The sequence below is a fragment of the Budorcas taxicolor genome, chromosome 2 (genome assembly GCF_023091745.1).
Source record: "Budorcas taxicolor isolate Tak-1 chromosome 2, Takin1.1, whole genome shotgun sequence".
Taxonomy (NCBI): Eukaryota; Metazoa; Chordata; class Mammalia; order Artiodactyla; family Bovidae; genus Budorcas; species Budorcas taxicolor.
In genome coordinates, this window is record NC_068911.1 from 164,257,849 (window position 1) to 164,284,573 (window position 26,725).

The following is a 26,725-nucleotide window of genomic DNA, read 5'->3' on the forward strand; positions in this document are numbered from 1 at the left end:
TTCTCTCAAATCATCCCACCCTCGCCCTCTCCCACAGTGTCCTAAAGACTGTTGAATTTAAAAATCAGTTTGAGGGAGTTTCCTGGTGGTCCAGTGATTGGGACTTGGTGGTTTCGCTTCCATAGGTCTGGGTTCAATTCCTGGTCAGGGAACTAAGATAAGCTTGGCAAAAAAAAAAAAGAAAAAGTCACTTTGGGTAGAATTGACCTCTGTACTTTGTCTTAATCTGTTAGTGTTGATATCTTACAACTTCTGTTAAAATGTGGGAAACTTACCACCATTTAGGCCCCTTTATCTTCCCTACTTTCTAATTAGTTGTCTTAAATATCTTCTTTACATACATTGAGGATCACATCAGACAATATACTTTTGCTTTTAACTAAATTTGGAAAACTCAGCAGTAGCCACAGGACTGGAAAAGGTCAGTTTTCATTCTAATCCCTAAGAAAGGCAATGCCAAAGAATGCTCAAACTACCTCACAATTGCACTCATCTCACATACTAGTAAAGTAATGCTCAAAATTCTCCAAGCCAGGCTTCAGCAATACGTGAATCGTGAACTTCCAGATGTTCAAGCTGGTTTTAGCAAAGGCAGAGGAACCAGAGATCAAATTGCCAACATCCGCTGGATCATGGAAAAAGCAAGAGAGTTCCAGACAAACATCTATTTCTGCTTTATTGACTATGCCAAAGCCTTTGACTGTGTGGATCACAATCAACTGTGGAAAATTCTCAGAGAGATGGGAATACCAGACCACCTGACCTGCCTCTTGAGAAATCTGTATGCAGGTCAGGAAGCAACAGTTCGAACTGGACATGGAACAACAGACTGGTTCCAAATAGGAAAAGGAGTACGTCAAGGCTGTATACTGTCACCCTACTTATTTAACTTCGATGCAGAGTACATAATGAGAAACGTTGGGCTGAAAGAAGTACAAGCTGGAATCAAGATTGCTGGGAGAAATATCAATAACCTCAGATATGCAGATGACACCACCCTTATGGCAGAAAGTGAAGAGCAACTCAAAAGCCTCTTGATGAAAGTGAAAGAGGAGAGTGAAAAAGTTGGCTTAAAGCTCAACATTCAGAAAATGAAGATCATGGCATCTGGTCCCATCACTTCATGGGAAATAGATGGGGAAACAGTGGAAAGAGTGTCAGACTTTTTTTTTCTGGGCTCCAAAATCACTGCAGATAGTGATTGGAGCCATGAAATTAAAAGGCGCTTACTCCTTGGAAGGAAAGTTATGATCAACCTAGATAGCATATTCAAGAGCAGAGACATTACTTTGCCAACAAAGGTCTGTCTAGTCAAGGGTATGGTTTTTCCAGTGGTTATGTATGGATGTGAGAGTTGGACTGTGCAGAAAGCTGAGGGCCAAAGAATTGATGCTTTTGAACTGTGGTGTTAGAGAAGACTCTTGAGAGTCCCTTGGACTGCAAGGAGATCCAACCAGTCCATTCTAAAGGAGATCAGTCCTGGCTGTTCTTTGGAAGGACTGATGCTGAAGCTTAAACTCCAGTACTTTGGCCACCTCATGCGAAGAGTTGACTCATTGGAAATGACTCTGATTCTGGGAGGGATTGGGGGCAGGAGGAGAAGGGGACGACCGAGGATGAGATGGCTGGATGGCATCACTGACTCGATGGACATGAGTTTGGGTGAACTCCTGGAGTTGGTGATGGACAGGGAGGCCTGGCCTGCTGCAGTTCACAGGGTCGCAAAGAGTCGGACACGACTGAGCGACCGAACCGAACATGTTAAACTATCTAATGTTAAAAACTCAAGAGGAAAAGCAGTATAGTTTCATTTACCTATGAAATTAATCACTATTAGTTACTTTTTACTTCTAAAAGTTTTGTTTAATTCTTTTAAAATGTGTCTTTTGTAAGGGTCTTTCAGTTGTTTGTATTTTTTCTTTTATTTCTTTATGCACAGTATAGTTTTAAAATATTATGTACTTGTAATCTTTATGACCCCACATTCCTTTGCACCACATTTTTCTGTTTTTGATTTCCGGTTATGGTGGCGCTCTTCCTCATGTGTTTTCTAAGTACTTTTCAGGCTTTTGACTGTGGGAATATTCTGAAGCGAATAGTTGTGATGATGTTTTTGGTTCAGCCAGCACCCTGGTAGGCTGCAGTCCATGGAATCGCTGAGAGTCGGACACAACTGAGCAACTTCACTTTCACTTTTCACTTTCATGCATTGGAGAAGGACATGGCAACCCACTCCAGTACTCTTGCCTGGAGAATCCCAGGGATGGGGGAGCCTGGTGGGCTGCCGTCTTATGGGGTCGCACAGAGTCGGACGCGACTGAAGCGACTTAGCAGCAGCAGCACCCTGGGACACTACCAGCATGGGGTCACTTTAAGTTAGTGCCTGTGTTTGGGGTTAGCATGGCTACAGTGCATGAATGCAGGCCTATGGTTGTGAATCTTCTGGGGCAACTCTCTTTTGCTCCCATTTGGAGCCCAGGTCGATACAGGCACATCTCTTGATTTTTTTTTTTTTTTATCAGTAGGTGTATTTTTTTTCTGGCCTACTTTTTCACTGATTGGCTGCCCCTCCGTGGTCTTGAGTTTTACGCTGGGGCTGACCTCTGCTCGGCTGTGTTTCATACGGCCAGGGCTTTGTCTCCTTCCCCCTTGTAGCTTTATAGGCCTTTTGGTTCTTGGTTCTGATGCCAGGACATGCTCCCACGATCTCTGTAGTCTCAGTTTCTACATATTCTGGTTTCTACCTCTCATTTGATTTTTAGCTCTAGGGGATTTTCTTTTCTCTCTCGAGAGCTCAGCTGTGCTCTCAAGTTCGTAGTATTTTGTTCAGCGGTTGTAGTAATTTGGTATCAGAAGGTTTTTCAGAGAATATTGACTCCAGTGTGTTACCAGAAATAGACTGCTTCTGACACATCATTTGATAGATCATAGATTGTTGGGATCGGGACCTATTCCTGGTTCTTTTAGAACTGGTTCCCTGGGACAAAGGTTGTCATCTCTCAGGCGGGGCTATGGATGTGACCCTTGCTCTTCGAAGGAAGAACTGTGGGCGTCTGCAGCCGTACTGTCTTGTCTGCCAAGGAGGTAGAGTCTCAAGAAGAGGTGGAATTTTCGTCTGTGTGTCAAGTGTTAACACCAAGGTCAAGTGAGATCAAGTCCGAAAACTGACAGGATTTCACAATCTGGAGATCTTTGCCAGAACATTCTCCAAGGAATGGAGGGGAAGAAGCCTACTGTGTTTTTTTAATCTCTGGGAGGATTTTCCTTAGTCCAGGCAATTCCTGTTTTTCTCAGAGAGAATGACTTCTTGTTTATCAGTATGTGGCTGTTTATTTTATAGTCTCTCATTTGGATGCTCTCTGGGTTCCAAACCTGCCTTAGATAGTTTATTTCTGTTTGTTATAAAAACTGGACTCAGCCATAGAGTGTCAGACCTGTCTAGTGTGTACTTGTTCTGAAAACTTTTCTTTATATCTCTTCAAATGAGATAATCAGGATACAAAACTGACGAGGTAAGAGCTGAGCTGAAATATTAAAGTAAGAGAGAGAAAATATGAGGTATTGCCATTTTTTGCATGAAGTTTCTGTTATGTGGAGTTTTCTAAAATAATTACAAAAAATTTCGAACATACAAAATATAGAAAGTAGTTCATCACCTTCATTTTTTACCAAATTCAAGAGTTTTTTCACTTTTGCCTTATTCATTCATATTTTATATCTCTTTCCTTTAATGAAATATTTTCAAGAAATCTCTGGTGTCATTTATTTTCTATACACATACATATACCTATGCAATATGTAAATTGTCATACAGAGTCACAAAGCCATTGTCACACCTGATACAGACTTGACAATTCTGTGGTGTCATCTACTGTATTGAGAATATTAATGAGGTCCCTTTTTAAAAGTTCTTTGAACATTCTGAGATTGCTTCTCCGTTGTTGTCTTTGCGCTTGTCATTCCCTCTGCCCAGAAGGCCATATGCTGAGACCTTCACATGGATTCTGTGTCATTCAGATCTTTGCTTGGGATTAACTTTTCACTCGAGGCTTTTCTAATTGCTAGGGGTATAGTTGTGTCCTCTTTTCCCATCTCACTTGTTACTACCTCATCATTCTGTTTCACTGCCTTGTTGTCTGTTCACTTGTTTTTTGTCTTCTCCATCCCCTAGATTATCAGTACTATGAGAGGAGAGACCTTGTCAGTCATGCATTTATTGCTCTGTGCTTAGGGCCTGACGAGGTCCCTAGGATATATTAGGTTGGTGCAAACATAATTGGGGTTTCAGACTGTGACTTTTAAATCATTGTAGCTAGGCTCAAAAACATCTTTAATAATTAAAATAAGAACTGTTGTAATCAACACATTTTTGCCAAAAAGAAATAAGTGTGTTCATTCCTGTAGTATAAAAATCTGTGCTTTGGGATTTAACAAACTATTGGAAAGCATTTTCTGTCTCCTGCTGGTTGTGGAAGTGGTTTCCCTGCAAAAAGTTGTCGAGATGCTGGAAGAAGTGGTTGGCAAGAGGTCAGGTGAATATGGCCGACAAGGCAAAACTTCATAGGCCAATTTGCTCAACTTTTGAAGCATTGGTTGTGCGACGTGTGGTTGGGCATTGTTGTGGAGAATTGGGCCCTTCCTGTTGACCAATGCTGCCGGCAGACATTGCAGTTTTTGGTGCATCTCATCACTTTGCTGAGCATACATCTCAGATGTAATGGTTTTGCTGGGATTCAGAAAACTGCAGTGGATCAGACTGGCAGCAGACCACCAAACAGTGGCCATGAACCTTTTTTTGGTGCAAGTTTGGCTTTTGGGAGGTGCTTTGGAACTTCTTCTCGATCCAGCCACTGAGCTGGTCATCACTGGTTGTCGTATAAAATCCACTTTTCATTGCACATCACAATCTGATCGAGAAGTGATTCATTGTTGTTGCATAGAATAAGAGAAGATGACACTTCAAAACAACGATTTTTTTGATTTTTGGTCAGCTCATGAGGTACCCACTTACAGAGCTTTTTCACCTTCCAATTTGTTTCAAATGCTGAATAACTGAAGAAATGGTCAACGTTGAGTTCTTCATCAACTTGTCCTCTAGTTCTAAGAGGAACAGCTTCGATGATCTTCTCAATTGGGTTGTCAACCTCCAGTGGCTGGCCACTGTGCTCCTCATCTTCAAGGCTCTTGTCTCCTGTGCAGGACTTCTTGAACCGACCACCACTGCACTGTAGGTTCATTAGCAGTTCCTGGGCCAAATGTGTTGTTGTTGAGAGTTGTCTCCGCTGCTTTACGACCCATTTTGAACTCAAATAAGAAAATCACTTGAATTTGCTTTTTGTCTAACATTTCCCTGAAAAAGTGAAAGTGAAAGTCATTCAGTTGGGTCCAGCTCTTTGCAACCCCATGGACTATACATCCATGGAATTCTCCAAACCAGAATACTGGAGTGGGTAGCTGTTCTCTTCTCCAGGGGATCTTCCCAACCCAGGGATCAAACCCAGGTCTCCTACATTGCAGGTGGATTCTTTACCAGCTGAGCCACAAGGGAAGCCCTAGTCTAAAATAAATATAAAATAAACATCAAATAATAAATTATTAGCAAAAAAAATCAAGTGAGAAATGCACATGAAAATGATACAGAACAAAATCACATTTATTTAAGGATGTATTTCAGTATCAAATGGCAAAGTTCAACAATGCAAAATCGCAGTTACTTTTGCACCAACCTAATAGTAATAAAGTACATATTTAGCAACAGGTCAGCTATTAAGGAGATTCCAAAATTTTCTTAGTATTTTATAACGATTATCTCTTCCTACAACTGATTCTCATTCCAGAGCTTTTCTTTTCTCAAGAGCTTTAACCAACAGCTGTGTTTGTAAAAAGTGCTGGTTTGTTGTCCCCTTCAGGACATTCAATCTTTTAAATCCTCCAAATATTTTGTAAAATGTGAGTGAGTAAAGTCACTTCTGACCTGTTGAGAGGCAGTGTTTTTATTGACATAACTCTCATTTGAGATCACTTTATTAGAGCCTGCAGCTAATAAATCTCTTGGCCCACGTGAAACAGGATGGAATGATTTTCTAGAACACGTATCCTTTAACTGATTATTTGAGCTTCTTTTATTTAGTATATCATTTGTATGATGTTAGGGAGTGTTTTTCAATTGATATATTGTTAGCTGTTGGCAATGTTCTTTAGCATGATAAAATTATAACTCAATAAACAAATATGGTTTTATAATTAAAAACTTGTATTATTTTTGAAGATGTGTAAGTTTAGACCAACAGAAAAGATGTGAGAATAGTACAAAATATTACTCTCTACCTTTTACCAGATTCCTCAGCATTAATATCTTACCACATTTAGTTTAATAGCCCTTCCCACTTGCCCTTTGTTTGGAGCTATTTGAGAGTAACTTGCAGATAGTCAGAACATAGCCTTTCTCTTTTGTGACCATTATGCAAGGATCAAAATCAGGAAATTAACATTGATATAATGCCATTAGCTAATTTATAGATCTTATTCACACGTCTTCAAGTTTCCCAATCCTGGATCACAAGTTGCAAAGAATTGTCCTGTGTCTTTAGTTTCCTTTAACTTGGGAATTTTTCCTTTAATGAATTTAACATTTTTGAAGATTATAGACCAGTTATTTTGTAGCAGGTCTCTTAGTTTGGGTTTGATTGATGTTTCACAAGTGACATGTTTTTCTTAATGTGTCCTATCAGGAGGCATATGATATTGATTTGTCCCGTTACAAGTGTTTACTTTGATCACTTGGTTAAAAGTGGTCTTTCAGATTTCTCTACCATCAACATATGCTTTTCCTCTTTGTTTTCAATAAGTATCTTTGAGACTATTTTCAGACTATTTAATGTTCTATTATTCCTGAAATTTTCACCCACTAGTTTTAACATCCATTGATGAATATTAATTAATTATGATTATTACCAATGGTAATTTTCCAATTCTATCATTTTTTTCTACATTTACTATTTGGGGTTCTTAGGTAAGGAAAGCTTCCCCCATTTTATTCATTTACGTATTTGTCTTTTTCAGTATGAACTCATGGATTCTCATTTTATTTAATGGGTTATATATAATCTGTTATCATGTAAAATTTTTGATACTTAAAAGTTGTCATAATTTTGGCCAGTAGGAGACTTTTTAACTGCCTCCTGTGAACTTTTGATATGTCCCCCTCATTTTTTGAGTCTTTTCTTTCTTTCTGGAACAACAAGACATTCTCGGCCAGGGCTTGGCAAACTTTTTCTGTAAGTGGCCAGATAGTAAATATTTTTGGCTTAGTGAGCCGTATGGTCTCTGTTGAAACTACTTGACTCCACCCTCACAGCAGGAAAGCAGCCATAGACAGTTTATAAATGAATGAGCATGGCTGTGTTCCAATAAAACTTTATTTACAAAGACAGGTGGCTGATTGGATTTGGCCTGTGGGCTGTAGTTTGCCAACTCCTTTTCTAGGCTAACTTTGTACTTTCCCTTCTGCAGTCTCAGAGTTGGCCCTTTTTCTAAGGAGCCTTGATTCCTTTCAACAGTGAGACATGGACCCCAGATATGCTCATTGCTACTGGAATATCACTGATTCCTGGCCCTCTTAGAAGACAGTTAGGTAATATATAAATATATACATACATACTTGTATTACATTTGTGTGTGTGTATGCAATACAGACATATATATTTGCATATTATTAACCACTGAATTACAGTGATAGCTCCAATTACATTTCTGTACTGTGGGGTTTGTTCTAGCCTTTCTACTTTCTATGTTTCTTTCTTCAACATTGAAACACCTTGCTCTTATTATCTGCAATAGTACCAATAAGTAAACAAATATTTACTTATTTCTTCAAGCCTAGACTATACAGAAAGAGTTGCTAACTCATATCTCTGTGAAAAACTAATCTATGATTAGAATTTAATTCTCATTTACCCTTCTTTTTTGTCTTTAGCATTAGGGTTTAGTTAAATAATATGCTTAAAAGTTACTTGGGTTAGTTTTGTCCCTCCATTCCTTTATTATGTTGTATTTTTTCATTTTAAATATAGTAAGGATCACTTGTTTTTATTTGTACTGCATTTTAGCTATTTCCCCCATTCTTATTTTATTTTATGTTGCCTTTTTTTTGAGTATGTGAAACATGAGTATGATTTCAAAAGTTAGAATATACAAGAAGGCATATGCAGTAAAGTGTTACATCGATTTCTTTTAGTGAGAAAAATTCCAGTTCCTAGTTTTCTCCTTTTTACCCTGTTCTCACCTACCCCCTGTAGTTATCTAGTCTCATTAGTTCTAATTTATTATTTTGTGTGTCTTTTTGCACAAACGAGCATATGTTTGTGTGTAATTTTTGTTTTTCCTTTTTTATATATATATAAAAGGAAGTGTACCGTGCTTATGATCTGTCCTGTAATTAATTCACAGGCTCATAAGCTGATGAAATTAGAACACTTGTGTGTGGTGAAATGAGTGACTTCAGCTGAATCAAGGTACTGCAGGAGTGAGTGGGGACTTCATCTGGTTATGGTCAAGTTGACCCAAGAACAGGAAGCAGACTGGACTCACTCAGACTTTCCGCTTTAGGTTGAAAAGACAGTCATGATTTTGGCAGCAGCGGTCTTCATATCGTTCTCTCTCTCTCGGGACTATTCTAACCTACTCTCGTGCCCTCCAGTCTAGCAGCTGCCCTCTATGCCCAGTGCATTTGTGATCCTGGAGCCTCCTTTCTCTGTCATCTTGGGCTTTGTACTTCTTTTGTGCTGTGTTTCTTCCTCATTGTACCCCATGGCATCCTTTTTCTTAGTTTACTTTGTCATTTTGTGGAGCATATCCTTTTTTTAGCTTCATAAGAAAATAATATGTGAATTTTTTTAGATCTATACTTCTGAATGTCTTTTATTCTACTCCCCCGTATTTGATTTTTAGTTTGACTGCATATAGAATTCTAGGTTAGAAATAATCTTCCTTAAATTTTTTTTTAGTATTTTATTGAGATCTAATTTATGTACATTAAATATTTCTAATACTGAACAGTTTTTTCTGAGGATCCAGTTTTTGCTCTGGTATCCCTTACCTTCAGTCTGAAGAATTTCCTTTGGTGTTTCTTGTACTACAGTTATGCTGGTGATGGATTTCCTTGGTTCCTCTTTATCTGAAAATTGTTTTTATTTTGTGTTCATTCTGAAGAATATTTTTAATGGATGTAGAATTCAGGTTTGATAGTTTTTTCTTTCAGCTCTTTAAAAATGTTGTCCTGTTGTCTTCTGGCTATCATGAAAGAAGATGATGTGTGCTATGTCACTTCAGTTGTGTCCGACTCTGTGCGACCATATGGACTGTAGCCTGCCAGGTTCCTCTGTCCATGGGATTGCCCAGGCAAGAAATACTGGAGTGGGTTGCCATTTCCTTCACTAGGGGATTTTCCCAACCCGGGGATTGAACCCAAGTCTCTTAGGTCTCCTGCATTGGCAGGCGGATTCTTTAGCTGTAGTGTCACCTGGGAAGCCCCTAGGAGATGATAAGAAGATGTTTTAGAAGTGCTGACAGTGTTCCACTGTCTTCTGGATGGCTTGAAAGAAGACAATAAGAAAGGATAAGAGGAAATTCCCTGGTGGTCCAGTGGTTGGGACAACAAGCACTCACTGTTGAGGGCCTGGGTTCAATCCCTGGTCTCAGAAATAGGATCCCACAAACTACGTGTCATGGCCAAAAGAAAAAAAGAAAGAAGATAAGAAATCTGCTGCCATTTGAGTGTATTCCCTTCTGTGTAGTGTACCATTTTCCTTTGGTTGTTTTAGATTTTGTCTGTATCTTTGGCTTTTAGCAGTTTGGTTATGATGAGTCTATATGTAGTTTTCTTTGAAGTTTTCCTTTTGAAGCTTCTTTTCATTGAGCTTCTGAAAGAGATGGGAATACCAGACTACCTGATCTGCCTCTTGAGAAATCTGTATGCAGGTCAGGAAGCAACAGTTCGAACTGGACATGGAACAACAGGCTGGTTCCAAATAGGGAAAGGAGTATGTCAAGGCTGTATATTGTCACCCTGCTTATTAAACTTATATGCAGAGTACATCATGAGAGATGCTGGACTGGGTGAAGCACAAGCTGCAATCAAGATTGCTGGGAGAAATATCAATAACCTCAGATATGCAGATAACACCACCCTTATGGCAGAAAGTGAAGAAGAACGAAAGAGCCTCTTGATGCAAGTGAAAGAGGAGAGTGAAAAAGTTGGCTTAAAGCTCAACATTCAGAAAATGAAGATCATGGCATCTGGTCCCATCACTTCATGGCAAATAGATGGGGAGATAGTGGAAACAGTGTCAGACTTTATTTTTCTGGGCTCCAAAGTCACTGCAGATGGTGACTGCAGCCATGAAATTAAAAGACGCTTACTCCTTGGAAGAAAAGTTATGACCAACCTAGATAGCATACTAAAAAGCAGAGATATTACTTTGCCAACAAAGGTTCGTCTAGTCAAGGCTGTGGTTTTTCCAGTAGTCATATATGGATGTGAGAGTTGGACTATAAAGAAAGCTGAGCACGGAAGAATTGATGCTTTTGAACTGTGGTGTTGGAGAAGACTCTTGAGAGTCCCTTGGACTGCAAGGAGATCCAACCAGTCCATCCTAAAGGAGATCAGTCCTGGGTGTTCATTGGAAGGACTGATGTTGAAGCTGAAACTCCAATACTTTGGCCACCTGATGCGAAGAGCTGACTCATTTGAAAAGACCCTGATGCTGGGAAAGATTGAGGGGAGGAGGAGAAGGGGACGACAGAGGATGAGATGGTTGGATGGTATCACCGACTTGATGGGCATGAGTTTGGGTGGACTCTGGGAGCTGGTGATGGACAGGGAGGCCTGGCGTGCTGTGGTCCATGGGGTTGCAGAGAGTCAGACATGACTGAGTGACTGAACTGAACTGAACTGAGCTTCTTGAATCTATATATTTAGGTCTTTTACACCAAATCTGGGATGTTTTGGTCAACATTTGTTTTACATTTTTGGACTCATTCTCTATCTTTTGAAACTCCAAGTACCTATATGTTTGGTCTTTTGACATTATCCCTTAAGTCCATAAGCCTCTGTTCATCTCTTTGTTCAATTTTTTCCCTCTGTTTTTCAGATTGTATAATATGTATTAGTAAATTTAAGCTCATTGATTTTTAAATTTTTATCTCTGTTTTGCTATTAAGATTATCCCCTGAATTTTTAGTTTCAGCTATTGTGTTTTTCAGTTTTAAAATTTCCATTTTTAAAGTAAATTTTATTTTTCTGTTGAGATTTTCTGTCATTTTATTCATTCGCATGTCTTTTCCTTTACCTCAGAGAGCACAGGATTCATGGCTGGCTTAAAGTCCTTGTCTTTAATTCTAACCTCTGTGTCATTTGGAGATTGGCATGTATTAATCTTTTTCACTTTAGAATAGGTCAGATTTTCTGGACTCCTTATATGCTTTTTGATGTGGTTACCATGGGCTTCATCTATGATGACCTATAACTGTACCTACTTGTTTTAAACTGAATGTCATATTAGTTCAGACACATTCTAAAAGATCTACTGTTTTTACTCCTCTCCCCCATATTTCATGTTTTTAGTGTCTTATTTTACATTTTCATGTTTATCCTTTGCTGTTTATTATAGTTATGCATGCGTGCTAAGTTGCTTCAGTGATATCTAACACTTTGCAACCCTATGGACTGTAGCCCTCCAGGCTCATCTGTCCATGGGATTCTCCAGGCAAGAATACTGGAGTGGGTTGCCATGTCTTCCTCCAGGGGATCTTCCCGACCCAGGGATTGAACCCATGACTCTTACACCTCCTCCATTGGCAGGTGAGTTCTTTACCACTAGCACCATCTGGGAAGCACTATTGTAGTTAATAGTTGCTTTAAAATATTTTTGTCTTTTAATCTTCATAACACTTTATTTAAGTGCTTGATATCAGCTCTTACAATTAGTTTGCCTTTCCTAGTGGGATTTTCTTTTTCCTGTAAATGGTTACTTCTTGTTATAGCCTTTTCTTTTTTACTTAGAAAAGACCCTTTAATATTTATTTTAGGATAGGTTTAGTATTGGTGAACTCTTTTAGTTTTTGATTGTCTTGAAGTTCTTTATCTCTCCTTCAGTTTTAAATGATAATTTTGCTGGTTAGAGTATCCTAGGTTCCAGGTTTTTCCCTTTCAGCACTTTGAATGTATCAGGTCATTCCGTTTTGGCTTGCAAAATTTCTGCAGAAAAATCAGCAGATAGCCTTATAGGGATTCCCTTGTACATGACTCTTTTTCTCTTGCTGCCTTTAGGATTCTCTCTTTATCTTAAGTCTTGCTGTTTTAATTATGACACAGCTTGGTATGAGTCTACTTAGGTTCATCTTGTTTGGGTCATTCTATGCTTTCTGTACCTTCTTCAGGTTGGGAAAGTTTTCAGCTGTAATTTCATCAAGTACGTGTTTGACCCTGTTCTCTCTCTTTTCTCTTTCTGGAACCTCTTTAATGTGAATATTGGTATGCTTGATGTTATTTCAGAGATCTCTTAAATTGTTCTCATTTCTTAAAGGTTTTTTTTCTTTGCTGGTCTTATTGGGTGATTTCCATTATTCTGTCTTCCAGATCACCTATATATTCTTCTGTTTCACTGAGTCTGCTACTCATTCCTTATAGTGTTTTTTTCCTTTCAGTTATTGTATTCTTTATTTCTCACTAGTTCTTTTTTATATTTTCTAGTTCCTTTAAAAAAAGTCACTGTTTTTCTATTCTTTTGCCTAATTCAGCTAATTTTCTTATTTACTAATGCTTTGAATTCTTTATCTGGTAAACTGTTTATTTCTGTTTCATTATTTATTTATTTATTTTTAGGTGTGTTCACTTGCTCTTTTAGTTGAGAACATTTCCTCTGTATTTTTATTTTGCTTAACTTTTTCTGTCTCTATGCATTTAGGTTTAAATGGCTACCTATTGAGATTTTAAAATGTGACAGTGTTCCTGTACGGTCTCTGTTTACTAAGTGCCTTCAGTGGGGGAGCTGGATTTGTTGTTAACAGGAGTCAACACCTTTCTGTGGGGTGTGCTGTCACCTTGGTAGGAGGTAGGGTTGGAGATGGAGGGGCTGGGTGGAGCCAGCTGTAAGGCAGGGCTTTTGCCTCTGCTCAGTGACCATTACTTCCTTATTGGGGGTGGAGTTGGATCTCAAGTTGATGGAGCAGAAGTCCTGGAGGTTCTGATCCAAGTGGCTCTGCTCCCTTTGAGTGTGTATCTCCCCTCTCCCAGCACTGGTTCCCTTGCCCCAGAGGGGGTCATTGCTGGAGCAAGAGGGGCCTGGGTAGACGCTAAACTCATGACAGGGTTTAGGCTGTGGTGAGCTGGCTGCCATCACAGATTGGAACTATCCCCGTGTGCTGCCCATGTAAATGCCAGCGATGGCTGCCTTTGCCATGCTGAGAGACACCACCCTGGTGTCACAGAGTCACCTCTGTGTCACACAGCCAAACTCTCTTCCCACTTGTGGTAGCCCTTGCTCCGGTGTAGAGCTGCAAGGTGAATACCTGTGCCTGTGGTATTCACTTAGCTCAGGCCTGGGCACGTGCCAGTGCAGTTGTGGGAAACTTGGCAGCCACTGGAGCAGTCTTCAGTCTGCCTTCTCCACCCTGCTTAGGATGCAAGCCAGCACTTGTGCACCCCTTGTGAGTGGAATCCAGGTGTCCTGCAGCTTTCCTGTTAGTCCGAATAGCTGTCTAACCAGCCAAGGGACCTTGTCTTCCCTGGCTTGGACCCCAGGACTGGGGCACCCAATACGTGGCTCGAAACATTCACTCCCCAGGGTGAATCTCTGCCTGTGTATTCTCCCTTTTCCTCTGAATCCTCTCCCAGTGGCACAAGTCCTGACCTGATTGCTTCTCTTCCCTTCCTACTCAAATCTGTGTGGATCTTTGTTATAGCCTCAGTTGTACAGGAGTCTTTCTGCCAGTTTCCAGTTAGTTTTCTGTGAGAATTGTTCCTCATGTAGATGTATTTTTGATGTGTTTGTCAGGGGGAGGTGAGTTCATATCTTCCTTATTGCCATCTTGACTGATTCCCTCCCCACTCCCCCCAATTTGGTTTTAAGCTTTTCCAGCTTTGATGCCAAGCATGGGCTCTTCTGACTTATTTTCATCAGGGATTCACATGGTGTGATAAAAAATCTTTAGTAAGGGATTGTTTTGCCAAAAGTTTAACTTTCATTTTAGATTCAAAGGATTTGTTAACAAAAGAAACCATTTGTTGTACAAAAACATTTTCAATTTGTTTAGAAGATTATTGACTTAATTTCAATATACGGGCATTAAAAGAAAAGAAATAGAAGCAATAGAGAGAAGTAATAGTGTGTACATCACCAAATTGGGACAGCAACCTACATCTAGACTTGAACAGTGCTGGGAATTCCCATGTTAACAGCAACCTGGAGTTTCAGTTGGGAAGGGGTCCTAGGAGGTGTGTCCACTCCATGAGCGAGACTTCAGATTGCAGCTTTGAGGGCTGTTGCTTATAATTCCAGGCCACAGACTGGTATCATCATCAGTTTGCACTGCACATAAAAATACAGCTCTGCTTTTCTTTAACTTTTATAAAGCTATTTGTTTCACCTTGTGAGTCAGAAGATTTTGTTAGACCCCAGGGGGTTAGCCAGGCCCCCAGGGGCTTAAGAAATTCCAAGACCCACTCCCTTTCTTATCCTGAACTTGCTCCTTCCTGGACTTGCTGGTAACAGTTGATGTGTTCGCAAGTAGGCACATAGTCCAGGCAAGGTCCAGACAAGCTCAGAAGCTGGTCAGAGGCCTGCTGTCCTACTTCTGAAGTCTGAACAAGACTACCTCTATTTTAGTTTTCCTAACAAAGATGAGACCTGGACGATAGATGCATTAGGGTTTTAAAGAAACAAAACTGCTAGGACATGGATATTGGAGGATATTTATTATGAGGATTGGCTCATGCAGTTATGAAGGCTGAGAAGGCCCATGTTCTGCTCTCTGCAAGCTAGAGACCTAGGAAAGCAGGTGGGGTAATTCAGCCTGAGATGAAGGACTGAGAACCAGTGGGGCTGAGGGCAAGAGAAAACCAGGATCCCAGCTCAAGTAATCAGACTGGAAGGGTCAAATTCTTCCTCTCTGCGTTTTCATTTCACTCAGGCAGTCAACTTATTGTATGATCCCTCCCCCTCGTTAGGGAGGGTGAACTGCTTTACTGAGTCCGCCAATTCGAACGCTAATTTCATCCAGAAACACTTTCACAGATGGACTCGGAAATAATGTTTAGCCAAATTTCTGGGCACCCTAGGATCCAGTGAAGTTGACAGATAAAATTAATCATTACAGTAGGTTAGATTAAAGAGTTGCATTGAAGAACCCTGAAGAGTTTTGCAAATGCTGTGCATTCAATATATTCTGTGTTTTTAGGTGAAACATGGATTTAAAAAAAAGAGATTAGTGGTTGAGAGACCAGTTAAACTGTTTTCATTTTAGGCTTAGGCTACAACCTGAATTCACACAGTGCTAATCAAGTTGAAAAGGAAGGAATCTGTTTAGGATACATTTTGAAGATGGAATAGACAAAATTTGGTAATAGAATATTCTTAATGGAGAAAAAGAAATTAGATGACTACTGTTTGCTGCCTAGAGATGATAATGATGTCATTAATCTGGATGCAGTAGAAGGCTGAAAGTCTGGTTTGAAGACAATAGTAACTTGAATTAGAAACATGTTGCATTCAAAGTGCTTGCCAGTATTCCGCAGGAAGTTGGAAAGTTCAAGAACTGCAGAGAGAGGGGTTGGAGATGTAGATTTAAAACTTTTTAACAGAGAAGTGAGATGAGACTTGATAGAATGTTGCAAATGGTAGAAACTGAAGAGGTACAAGGAAGAAGAGGCCTCAACAAGGAAATCTGAGAACTGCAGAGAGAGTTAGAAGAGCCAAGAGAGTGCTGTGTCCTGGATGTCAGTGGAGAAGAATGTGTAGTTCAAGGGGCTGATCAGTGGCATCTCCGTTCTAGGCAGGGCCTGGAAGAGGACTGAGACTGTACCATTGTTTTAGTGATGAGGATTTTCCTCCCTCAGAATACTGAAAGCCTTATTTCATTTGTAGAGGTGAGGACAGAAGTCATATTCCAAGGGGGATTACAGAGTATGTCATGGGGAAATGGAGCTTATGAGTCTTGACCATATTTTCAAATTTGGCAGAGATGAGAGTGAGAGAAATGGAATGGTAGCTGGTAGCTTGAAGTGTGCAGAATGAGAGCAGGGCCAGTCCCTTAATTCGAATGTATTCTGTTGGGGGGCTACTGTGAGAGAAAAATGAGTATGACAGAGTTCTAGAGTAGATAAAAATTGGGTGAAGAACACACATTAAGGAGGATGGGTTTTAAACCTGTAGGGATATTTCTTCCTCTCATACAGGATGAAATCATAAGACAGCTTTTGTCAGCGAGAATGAAGAGTGAGTCCGTATAGGTGCGAATTGGGAATTGAAGGTATTGACTGTGAATGAGAGAGTTAAGTGTTAGGTTGGTACTTCCACTTGCAGTTACAGCATAGAAAATAATTTGAAACCGATCTTTCTTCTGAGAACTAGAAAAGGTCACTACCACCCTTTTTTCCTCAGCAAAGGAAAAAAACCACTGAAAGGTATTTGAAAGGTCATAAATGAATATCTAGGAGAGAATCAAAGCTTCTGTTTTGGATTGTTCGCCTCCTACAGATGTTTACTAATTTTTTTGGAGGGATCAACTGAAGGACTTAGAAGCTGAGCATCTGAGTAGTGCGTGTGATAGTCCCTTAGGGCCAGAGTGAGAAGGGTTAGAATTTAGGCCCTGCTCACGTGGGAAGTGTCTGTCTACAATGCGGGATACCTGGGTTCAATCCCTGGGTCAGGAAGATCCCCTGGAGAAGGAAATGGCAATCCACTCCAGTACTACTGCCTCGAAAATCCCATGGACAGAGGAGCCTGGTTGGCTCCGCTAAGAGTCGGACATGACTGAGCCACTTCACTTTCATTTTCTTTCACATGGGAATCTGCCTGCAACGCAGGGAGACCCAGGTTCAGTCCCTGAGTTGGGACGATCCCCTGGAGAAGGGAATGGCAACCCACTCCAGTATTCTTGCCTGGAGAATCCCATGGACAGGGGAGCCTGGAAGGCTACAGTCTATGGGGTTGCAAAGAGTCAGACGTGACTGAAGTGACTTAGTACAACAGAAGATTAGATAGAGCTGGAGAGAGAATTAATGAATTGGAGAATTACTGAAATGATTGAGGGAGACATCAAGACGTTGAGAAGGTCAGAAGTGTGTGATTGGAGTCCCAGATAAGGGGTTGAGAGAGAATGGGACAGAAATGATACCGAAGGAGATTTATTTGCTGGAAGCTTTCTATTGGGTTGACTGAAAAGTTCGTTTGGGTTTTCCCATAACTTCAGCCATCCCTGCATAACTGTTGAAACTTACCAAACAGTAGATTCTCAAAACCTTACTAACACCAAGCAGAATAAAAGTAAGTTCATACCTTGGTTTATTGTAGTAAACCAAACTATAGATAACTAAAAAAAAAAATTCAAAAGGCACCAGAGATGAGGAGAAGTAATAGAGTATATTTTCAAAGAACCAACAAGAAGACTAATGGCTAACTTCTCAACAGACACAGTGGAAGCCAGAAGGCAATGGAATGACTGACAATCTAGAATTTTAAAACCTGCAATAATGTCCTATAAAAATAAAGATGAAATACAGATAATTTAGAATTTAGTTTTTCAGTTGCACTAGCCACTCTTCAAAATGCTCGGAAGATATGTGTGGCTAGAGGCTACTATATTGGGCAGCACAAAAAATGAAAATTTCCATCATTTCAGGAAGAATAGCAGACTGCTACTAGTACTAAAAAGATCATGAGGATATTTTAACATCCATCACCACAACCACCCACCCCCCACAGAAAAAAGGAACCTTTAAGTGAAATTGACAAATGCCTAAAAAATGCAAATTAACAAAGAATACTGAAATGAAAATTTCACTTGAAGAACTCAAGAGCAGATTTGAGCTAACGGAAGAAATAATAGGTAGACATAGAAAAACAGATCAATCAAGATTATTCAATCTGAAGAAAAAACAAAAATGAAAAAAAACAATTAACAATTCTAAACAATTAAACAATAACAAAAACCAAAAAATGAAAAAGAAACAATTAACAATTCTAAACAAATAAACAATTAACAATTAAAATTAACAATTTCTAAGAAGAAATTTAAAAATTGAAACTATTTAAATGTTAAATTTTGGGGATGTATTTGTCTGCTTGTAGTATCAGGGGAAACACTGTCTCCATAAAATTAATTGGGGGAATATTTCCCTTATTTTTTAGAAGAATTGGAAAAGGATTGGTATTATTTTTTCTTTCACTGCGAAGGTTCCTAGACTTTTTAAATTGGAAGATTTAAAATCACCAGTTTAATTTCTTTATTTTTTATATGTCTATTTAAAATTTCTGTTTCTTAAGTCAGCTTCAGTAATTTGTGTTTTTCTAGGAATATATGCATTTCACCTAAGCTGTCTCATTGGCATAAATTTGCTCATTGAGTCCCTTATAATTGTTTTCATTTCTATAAAGTTAGTAGACCTGTCCCTTCTTTCATTCCTGTTTTATGGTCACCCTGTGGAGGTGGAACAGACCCCTTCCCAATTAGTAGCGTGCCTGTATTGATTGCACTCCATACATCAAGAGTTTGAGAGAAAATTTACTACTTACCCAGGAGACTCCTGGGCAAAGCAGGTTGGGTATAAGCATGTCTGGCCTGGCTTGAGCCAGGTGGACGGAGTGATTTATGCCTTTATAGTGGTTAGGGAACTGGAGATTCAAAGGTCCATGTGCAGGCTGGGCATTTATGAAATTTGAATTTCCCCCTTGTGCCAAAAAAGGTGAGGATGCAATAGATTTTCTTACCAACCTGTCCAGGATGGGTCAAAGGGGAAGACGGAGATGAGGCTCAAGATGAGTTAGTGGTCATGCATGAAAAAAATGGAGCCTTATTCTTTATTACAAATCCTGAATTTGAGTTAGTTTTTTTTTTCATTTTTGTTTTTTCTTCAGATTGAATAATCTTAATTGATCTGTTTTTCTATGTCTACCTATTATTTCTTCCGTTAGCTCAAATCTGCTCTTGAGTTCTTCAAGTGAAATTTTCATTCCAGTATTCTTTCAACTTGAAATTTACATTTAGTTCTTTTTAAAAAATAATTTGTATCTCTTTATGGATATTTTTATTTGATGAATCATTGTCATCATGCTTTCCTTTAAAGACAGCTTCTTTTAGTTCTTTGAGCATATTTATAATAGCTTCTTTGAAGTCTTTGTTGACTGAATCTAAAAATCTAGACTCAATTAGAGATAATTTTTATTGAAACTATCCCCTGCCCCAGTGTATGGCTCACACTTTCCTATTTTTTTCCTTTTTTGCATATCTTATAATTTTTTGTTGAAATCTGGACATTTTTGATAATATATTCTGCATTCTGATTCCTTTTCCTTCAGAGTTGGAGGTGGTTGCTCTTTTTGTTTAGTGGCTTGCATGGGCTAATTCTGTAGAGTCTGCGTTCTCCTGTAGTATGTAGCCACGCATGTGTCTGTTCAGTTCTTTCTTTCTTGTTTTTTTTAAGCATGACTGTCTGGTAGTTGCCTCTGAGTCTGCATGTCTTAGCAGTCAGTTTATGATTAGTTAGAAGTTATGTTTTAACTCATTGCAACAATGAGGCCCCCATCCTGTATCAGTGGTCCTGGCGAGACTTGGGAAATGTATTCAAAATTGAGGCATTATGTGGCTCTGCCCTGGCTTTTGCTTTGTGTATTTGCAAGGCTCACATTCATCCAGGGATGAGCTCTCTAGGGCCCACTCATTTCCCTCCTGTATGTTTACAGTCTTTCCTGCACACGGGAGGAAAAAGTAGATTCTTAACAAGGAACCCGTTGGTTGTCTTACTGCCTGATTCTCCCTGTTAAATTTCTGGTTAGTTTACTGGTCTGGTACTTGCCCTAACTAGTACTGCAATCTCAGACTAGCTGTGATATTGGCCTTGGCCTTCCCTGTTGTTTTGCACCTTGAGTCACTATTGTTTTTGAAAATGCCCATGGACATGGAATTCTTCTTATTCTGCTCTAAACAAATTTAGTTCCCTGTGGCCGTGGGCTTGCTTGCTGCTTTAGTAGGACTTCCACATCAAGGAACTGGGAGTAGGTGTAGGATGGTGGGAGCTCCAGCCTAAACCACCACACATTCTCCCTGTTGTTACTGAGATTCAGTAGATTTTCTTGAATAAACACTTCTCAATTTGTTGTAGCCTTTGGTTAGCATCTAGACCCTTAAAATGGTTGGTTTTGATGATTTTGTCCATATTTATTGTTAGGGGTATATAATATTTGTCAGACTCTTCATTCAGCCATCCTGGGAGATTCTTCTTCCTGCCTTCTCTTTGTTTCTCTGACTCATTTTTAAACATTTATATTTTATTTAAATCTTAGTTCAGAATATGTTGTGAAGTAGGGATTTATTGGCTATTAAAAAAATAATATTAAGTAGTGTTTTAGCACTACTTAACTATTTTAGTGAAAGTGAAAGTCTCTCAGTTGTGTCTGACTCTTTGTGAGTCACATGGACTATTGTGAGTCACATGGACTATATAGTCCATGGAATTCTCCAGGCCAGAATACTGGAGTGGGTAGCCTTTTCTTCTCCAGGGGATCTTCCCAACCCAGGGATCAAACCCAGGTCTCCCGCATTGCAGGCAGATTCTTTACCAGCTGAGCCACCAGGGAAGCCCAAGAGTACTGGAGTGGGTAACCTATCCCTTCTCCAGCAGATCTTCCTGACCCAGGAATTGAACTGAGGTCTCCTGCATTGCAGGCGGATTCTTTACCAGCTAAGCTACCAGGGAATGCCTTAATTATTTTATGTGTTTCCTAATTATTTGTAATGTTAATTTTCTATTTTTTAAATGTGATACTTATTATAATCTTATCTATTTTTTTTATTCCTTCAATTATATCCTTTTCATGTGTTTTTATGATCTCTCGCTTTCCATTGGCTCCATCTTAGCTTCTGAATAGGCTCAACCTTTTCTTTCTTTAAACCTCTCATGACTTTATCTCCTTGAGTTTCTTTCCTTCACTACCCAGATTCATGAATTTCTCCCGTTCTTGCTACTCATAAGGCTGACTGAGACACAGGGCTAAGGCAGGTGAGATACCTAGGGCACAAACATTTAAGGAGGCACTTACTCTTGGACTCCTGCAAGCATGAAGTTGGCACTTGTGTGACTTTGCCTTTATAAATATTTTGTGCTACATACCTTGCTTGCCTGTCCCTAATCCTGGTCCTGCTACTCATATTTCTCTCTAGTATATATTCATTTTAACCTGTTTTTTGTCCCAGATAGTCTTCATTTATTCAGAATTTCGAGCACTTACTCTGTACTGAACATGGGGTCTCAAGCCATCACTTCTTTCGCCCAGATGCTTTCTTCGTTCTCACTTCCTCGAGTCTAGTGCTTTTGCTTCCTCATGCCTGCTTTCTTGTACCACGCAGCACTCTGGCCCACTACTGCGTGTTCATCCTCATCCCAGCCCAGCTTTTCAGAATGTGTAGCTATTTCCGTGGCAAACACCCTGTCTAGGAGCTGGTGGGCTTGGGCGGTGTAGTGGTGGCACGCATTCTGGTGAAGATTAGAGGGTAGCCTGTGCTTTGAGTGTGCTTGTGCTTTCAGGATAGGAGCATGTGGGTCTTCTCCAGGGGTAATGGGCTTCACAGTCTTCACTGGGAAGGGAAGAGTGCTTGTTTGTCCACCTGCTGCTTAGCGTCTTATATTCTCGGAATCTTTCCGTCTCCTTTCAGTACTTTGAAACCCAAAAGCAGACTTTGACTCTCTGCTCTGCTCAGCTGGCCTGGCTTATTCTTGCCAACAGGGTTTCCTGGTTTTTCCCATTCTTTGCTGACTTGTTTTTCGCATGGTTTCCCTGAATGACCCTGCTTTGCTTGGTGTTCTCACTGCTTGTTCATGAAAACAAAACTCATCTAGTCATTTAAGGAATGATTATTGGGCACCTATTCTATCCTAGATACTATGGGAGCCAGTGGGGTTTACAGTAATGAACCCAACCAAACATTTCATATCTTCCTGAGCTAGAGAGGAAAGTTAGGTGCATATCACACCAACGAGATATTTGCTGTGGAAAAAAAGTTTTACAAAGGCAGCTTGCCTGTGGACTTTTGAGTTGAGATCTCTGTACCTCCGTCTCACTGGACTGGCAGTACCTCCCTTGAATTTTGAACTCTTGCCTGCATCTAGACTTGATATGAAGTACCCCATTTTCAATTCTAGCTCTTGTTTTTGAATTGTCTTTCTTCTGCTTGCAGCTAGCTCCAACCCCTCGCCCCACCCTAAGGCTCCCATTATTTGTTTTCATACCCAGTAGTTGGTGCAAACCCTGAACCTGTCTTCCTTTGAAACCGTGAACCTGTCTTCCTTTGAAAGTTATTTTTCTCATCAGACTATATTGGTTTTTTCCCCACTATATCTTTGCTAGCTTCTTTGTTATGTTTTCTACTTCTTCTCTTTGCATTTCTTAAAAGTTGCCCTAACCCAGATTTTGTCCTAGGCCCTCTTCTGTATCAGCTTACCCATTTTTGGCAGTCTCTTCCATTCTAGAAAACTTTGGCATACTGTCTTTGTGCAAATGGCTGGCTAATTTATCTAAGTGATGGTTCAGTTTTCAAGTTTTTGAGGTAGAAGTGTGTAGTTCCATGTGTAGAGTATAAATAGAGGTATGTATTGCCACGTAGAGGGATGTAATACTTCACGTCGTTTTTATCTCCCAGCCTCCTTACTTGAAATCTCACCCAACTGCCACCTCCTTGCTCTCTTTCAGATATGCCTGGTTGCCGAGTGGTGCCAAGTTGGCCTGTGTAAGGTCATGTTCACAGTCTCTTTGTTTCCGTGTCTGCAGCTGCAGCTCTAGTTCAGGCCTTCCTTTCCTCTTACCAGTCTGTTCTGGTTCTTTCCGAAGGTGCAGCTGCTGCCAGTCTCTCTCGACTCCAGATGACTCTCAGTGCTCTGCCAGGTTAACTTTTCCTGAAACACAACTTTGATCTGTTGTTCTTCTCTTCCGCTCATTCACGCTTCAGAAATTTCCCTACTGCCTTTGAAAATGGGGCTGGTTTTCTAGACCTTCCAACTTGTTTTGTTTTCCTTGCCACTGCCTCCCTTCATATAGGCTGGACTCTGTCCAAATGGAATTAACGTTGCAAGAACCGCCCTGTGTTTTTCTGTTTGCGTGTCTGTATTTCCCTCCCCCCACCCCCGCTTTTGCAGCAGCATGCATTTCTCACATTCTCAGCTCTTCCTTAAAATCTTTCCTGAAGCTCTCTCAGATTTCTGGACCTCAAGGTACTCTTCTTCCATCATACAGACATGTACCCATACTTAAAAAAAGTAAAGTGCTTATTACTCCCCACCTGTATTACTTGTTATTTTGATATGATTTTTAAGTCTCCTTAACTTTTGTATCCCTCCTTGTGCCTAGCATAGTGCCTTGTGGAAACAGTTGTTGGATGAAGGAGTAGGCGAGTACATTTCTGAATAAAGCCAGTGGGACAGTCTGGACTCTGGAAGGTGCCATCCCTCTGCCTTGGTACATGTCTCAGACCATCTGTTTCTCTCCCTTCTTGGAACTTTTCGACTTTATCTCTGACTCTCGTCATGTATCACTGAGTGGTTTGTTACTCTTGGTCTCTGTTGCTTCTTTCCTGAGTTAGCATTAATTTTGACTTAAAGAAGAATGACATCATTTTGGTGAAGGTTGTGTGTGGGAAATTTAGCGGAAATGGAAGCTAGTGTTCAGAATGACATCTTGATCCATTTTATTGGAAAGCAGGCTGCCCACCCGGATTTTGGAAATTTGCAAGTATAGGCTTGAAGCCTGGGCTGGTGGCCAGCAGAGAGTAGACGGAGATGTCGTGATGACATGTTCAGTATCCAGGTGGAAGGCTGGGGTTTGGGGGACTGGCTGCAGGGCCCCACATTCCAGTCTGCTGAGCCAGGCAGCTGCTTGTATTCCTTAGGAGCAGCTGCCTGAGCTTCTGGTCACAGGACTGTTCTGAAGTGATGGCAGGTAAGAGAAGGGAAGTAGATGTCTAACTACATGATGGCAGGTAAGAGAAGGGAAGTAGATGTCTAACTACAATACTGCATTTTTTTTTGAAAGCTAGTGAATCATTGGGGGTTCCACGCATAGTTTTGGACATCTGGTTGTGGCAGTAAGTTAGGTTATGTTGCTGAACTCTGAGAAATTGATTTATTTGATTTCACAGAAGAACATCATTTGTCTAAGGTTAAATTTAGTAAATATGCATCTCTTGAGCCCTAGTTTAGTACTTATTTCATGATAGCCTTTAGATTCTAGATCTGTATATACCATCTTCAAAACCATATTCTCTCCTGCTCTTGTGCATTTCACTAGCTGAACAGAACCTCAGAATTCCTTAATTTTCACCCCGTTGCTCTATTTGTGGAGGTTTTTAGTAGAAGTGACTGGGCCAAGCAAGCAGGCTGTGATACCCATGAGGTTGAACGCTTTGAAAAGCAGCTCAGGACAGATGGTGTGCTTGACTAACTGCCGACCAGAAACTGACGCCGGGATCCGGGGGGGACACTGCATTGCCTGTACCATCCAAGTCCTGAATCTCCTAGGGCACAGAGGAGGCTTCAGGTTAACTGTCCTTCAGTCACCTGTCTCTTTTTGGTTTCAGCTAGTGACACCTGAGCTGCTCAAGGCGGGAAGAATTCAGAGCAGTGGAGGCCCTGCGGGATCTGGAGAGAGGAGGTGACCTTGGAACCAGTAATGAGCCATCCTGACTACCGGCTGAACCTCCGGCCCCTGGGGACCCCCAGAGGTAGCAAACGGAAAATGGAGTTTACTCTAGCAACTGGAAATAAAACTGGAATGCAGGCACAGGGCAGGTCTTAGGACTAAAGAGGGACTATAATCCTTTTGGTGACCTCTTAAATATTCTCCTGTAGGTTATTTACTTTAGAATTGTGTGGTTTCTTATTATCTTAATATATTGTTATAATGAGTACAGCTGTTTAATTTCCTCTAGAAAAGTGATGATCTTTTAGTAATTCATGTTTTTAAAAGTTTGTGTCTATAAACAGCAAAGCATACTGAGCCCATCACTTGTGTTCTGTTCCATGTATATTGTGGTGCTGATTTAAAATTCAGGTCTCATATGTGTACATTTTATTTATGTTTTCCCACCCAGTTTTCCTTTTTATAACTATCTGAAATCATTATCAGGGGATTTTATTCTTTTTTTGGTCTTTAATTTTTTTTTTTAAAAAAGGTAAAATATCCCCAATTTTAAAAATACAGAGATGTTTGAGGAAAAAGTTGATTGCTGCCTCATGTTTCTAGGTGTGTCCTCTTTGCTTGGCCCACATGGTGTTGGTGCTTCGCCAGGTGACAAAAAGTCAAAGAGCAAGACCACACGAGGGAAGAAAAAGAGCATATTTGAAACCTACATGTCCAAGGAGGATGTTTCAGAAGGCCTGAAGAGAGGAACACTTATCCAGGTGCTTAAAATATACTAGAAGGCTCTTCCTTGAATATATGGAATCAGAAGTAGTCAATTATTCATGAAACTATTTTTCTGTGCTGTGTGCATGAAAGAAACGATGCCATTACAGGCTCAGGGCTTTCCACTTCTTGGACCTCCAGAGCAACTAGAGGTGAGAAGTGTCACAAGACCATCACAGAATGGTCTGAGACTTGAGAGGAGGGAGTCATGACTTCCTGTAAGGGTTGTCTGCTGCTGCTGCTGCTAAGTCGCTTCAGTCATGTCCGACTCTGTGAGACCCCAAAGATGGCAGCCCATTAGGCTCCTCTGTCCCTGGGATTCTCCAGGCAAGAACACTGGAGTGGGTTGCTGTTTCCTTCTCCAGTGCATGAAAGTGAAAAGTGAAAGTGAAGTCGCTCAGTCATGCCCGACTCTAGGAGTGCTTTATTGGAAGGGGTATATTAGAGCCAGGCCATGGATTGGTGCAGTTAAGTGAAGAGAAGGAGCTTCTCTTGGGGACCAGTGTGAGCTCCTAAGAGAGAAGTAGGATATAGGGTCTGGCTGTAAGACACATTGTAGGTCAGTTAGCCTGGAGCACGTGGACGCTGACCACAGAGAGTAAGGTCGAAAAGGAAACAGTAAACAGCAGCAGACAGTATTTGTTGAGAGCTTTATAGTTTGCTAGATATTTTTACAAGCTAGTTCAGCAGTTTGGCTCCGCAAAGGTTGGAGTATCCACTGTGAGCCAGGGGCCATTGTATAGGAGCATCCCACATAGGTGCTCCCGAGATGAAGGTGGGTGAGGCTGCCTTTCCGTACGTTGAGCCTGTGGCCCCATTGTGCGGCAGACATTTTTGTGGAGAGATGATTTGAAGATAAAGGGTAAGTGCTCAGATAACAGTGTGACCAGGGTGTATGGGAGAATGTTTGGGGAAACCGGGAAACTGTAGGAGGTGACCCCTGCGGTGAATAGTGAAGGATGACTGTGGTAAATGAGTGATGTGTGTGTGGGAGGGAGATAAGGAGAGGGCGTGGCACTAATGAAGACAGGACCTGTGAAACAGTATGGAGCAGGACA

General features: G+C 40.5%; 1 protein-coding gene across 3 annotated transcripts in view; it reads left to right on the forward strand.

Moving 5' to 3' along the window:
- The window catches only part of DIS3L2 (DIS3 like 3'-5' exoribonuclease 2), a 360,246-nt gene that overhangs the window by 29,831 nt on the left and 303,690 nt on the right, over positions 1-26,725 (forward strand). For 2 of the 3 annotated variants that reach the window (XM_052655148.1, XM_052655156.1), the window contains exons 2-3: positions 24,841-24,984; positions 25,506-25,663. In XM_052655148.1, the coding sequence (XP_052511108.1) occupies positions 24,933-24,984; positions 25,506-25,663 (210 nt within the window). In that variant the 5' untranslated portion in view covers positions 24,841-24,932. Of the gene's footprint in view, positions 1-23,107; positions 23,154-24,840; positions 24,985-25,505; positions 25,664-26,725 lie in introns of those variants that run through there. The other variant, XM_052655165.1, reaches the window with a different exon arrangement.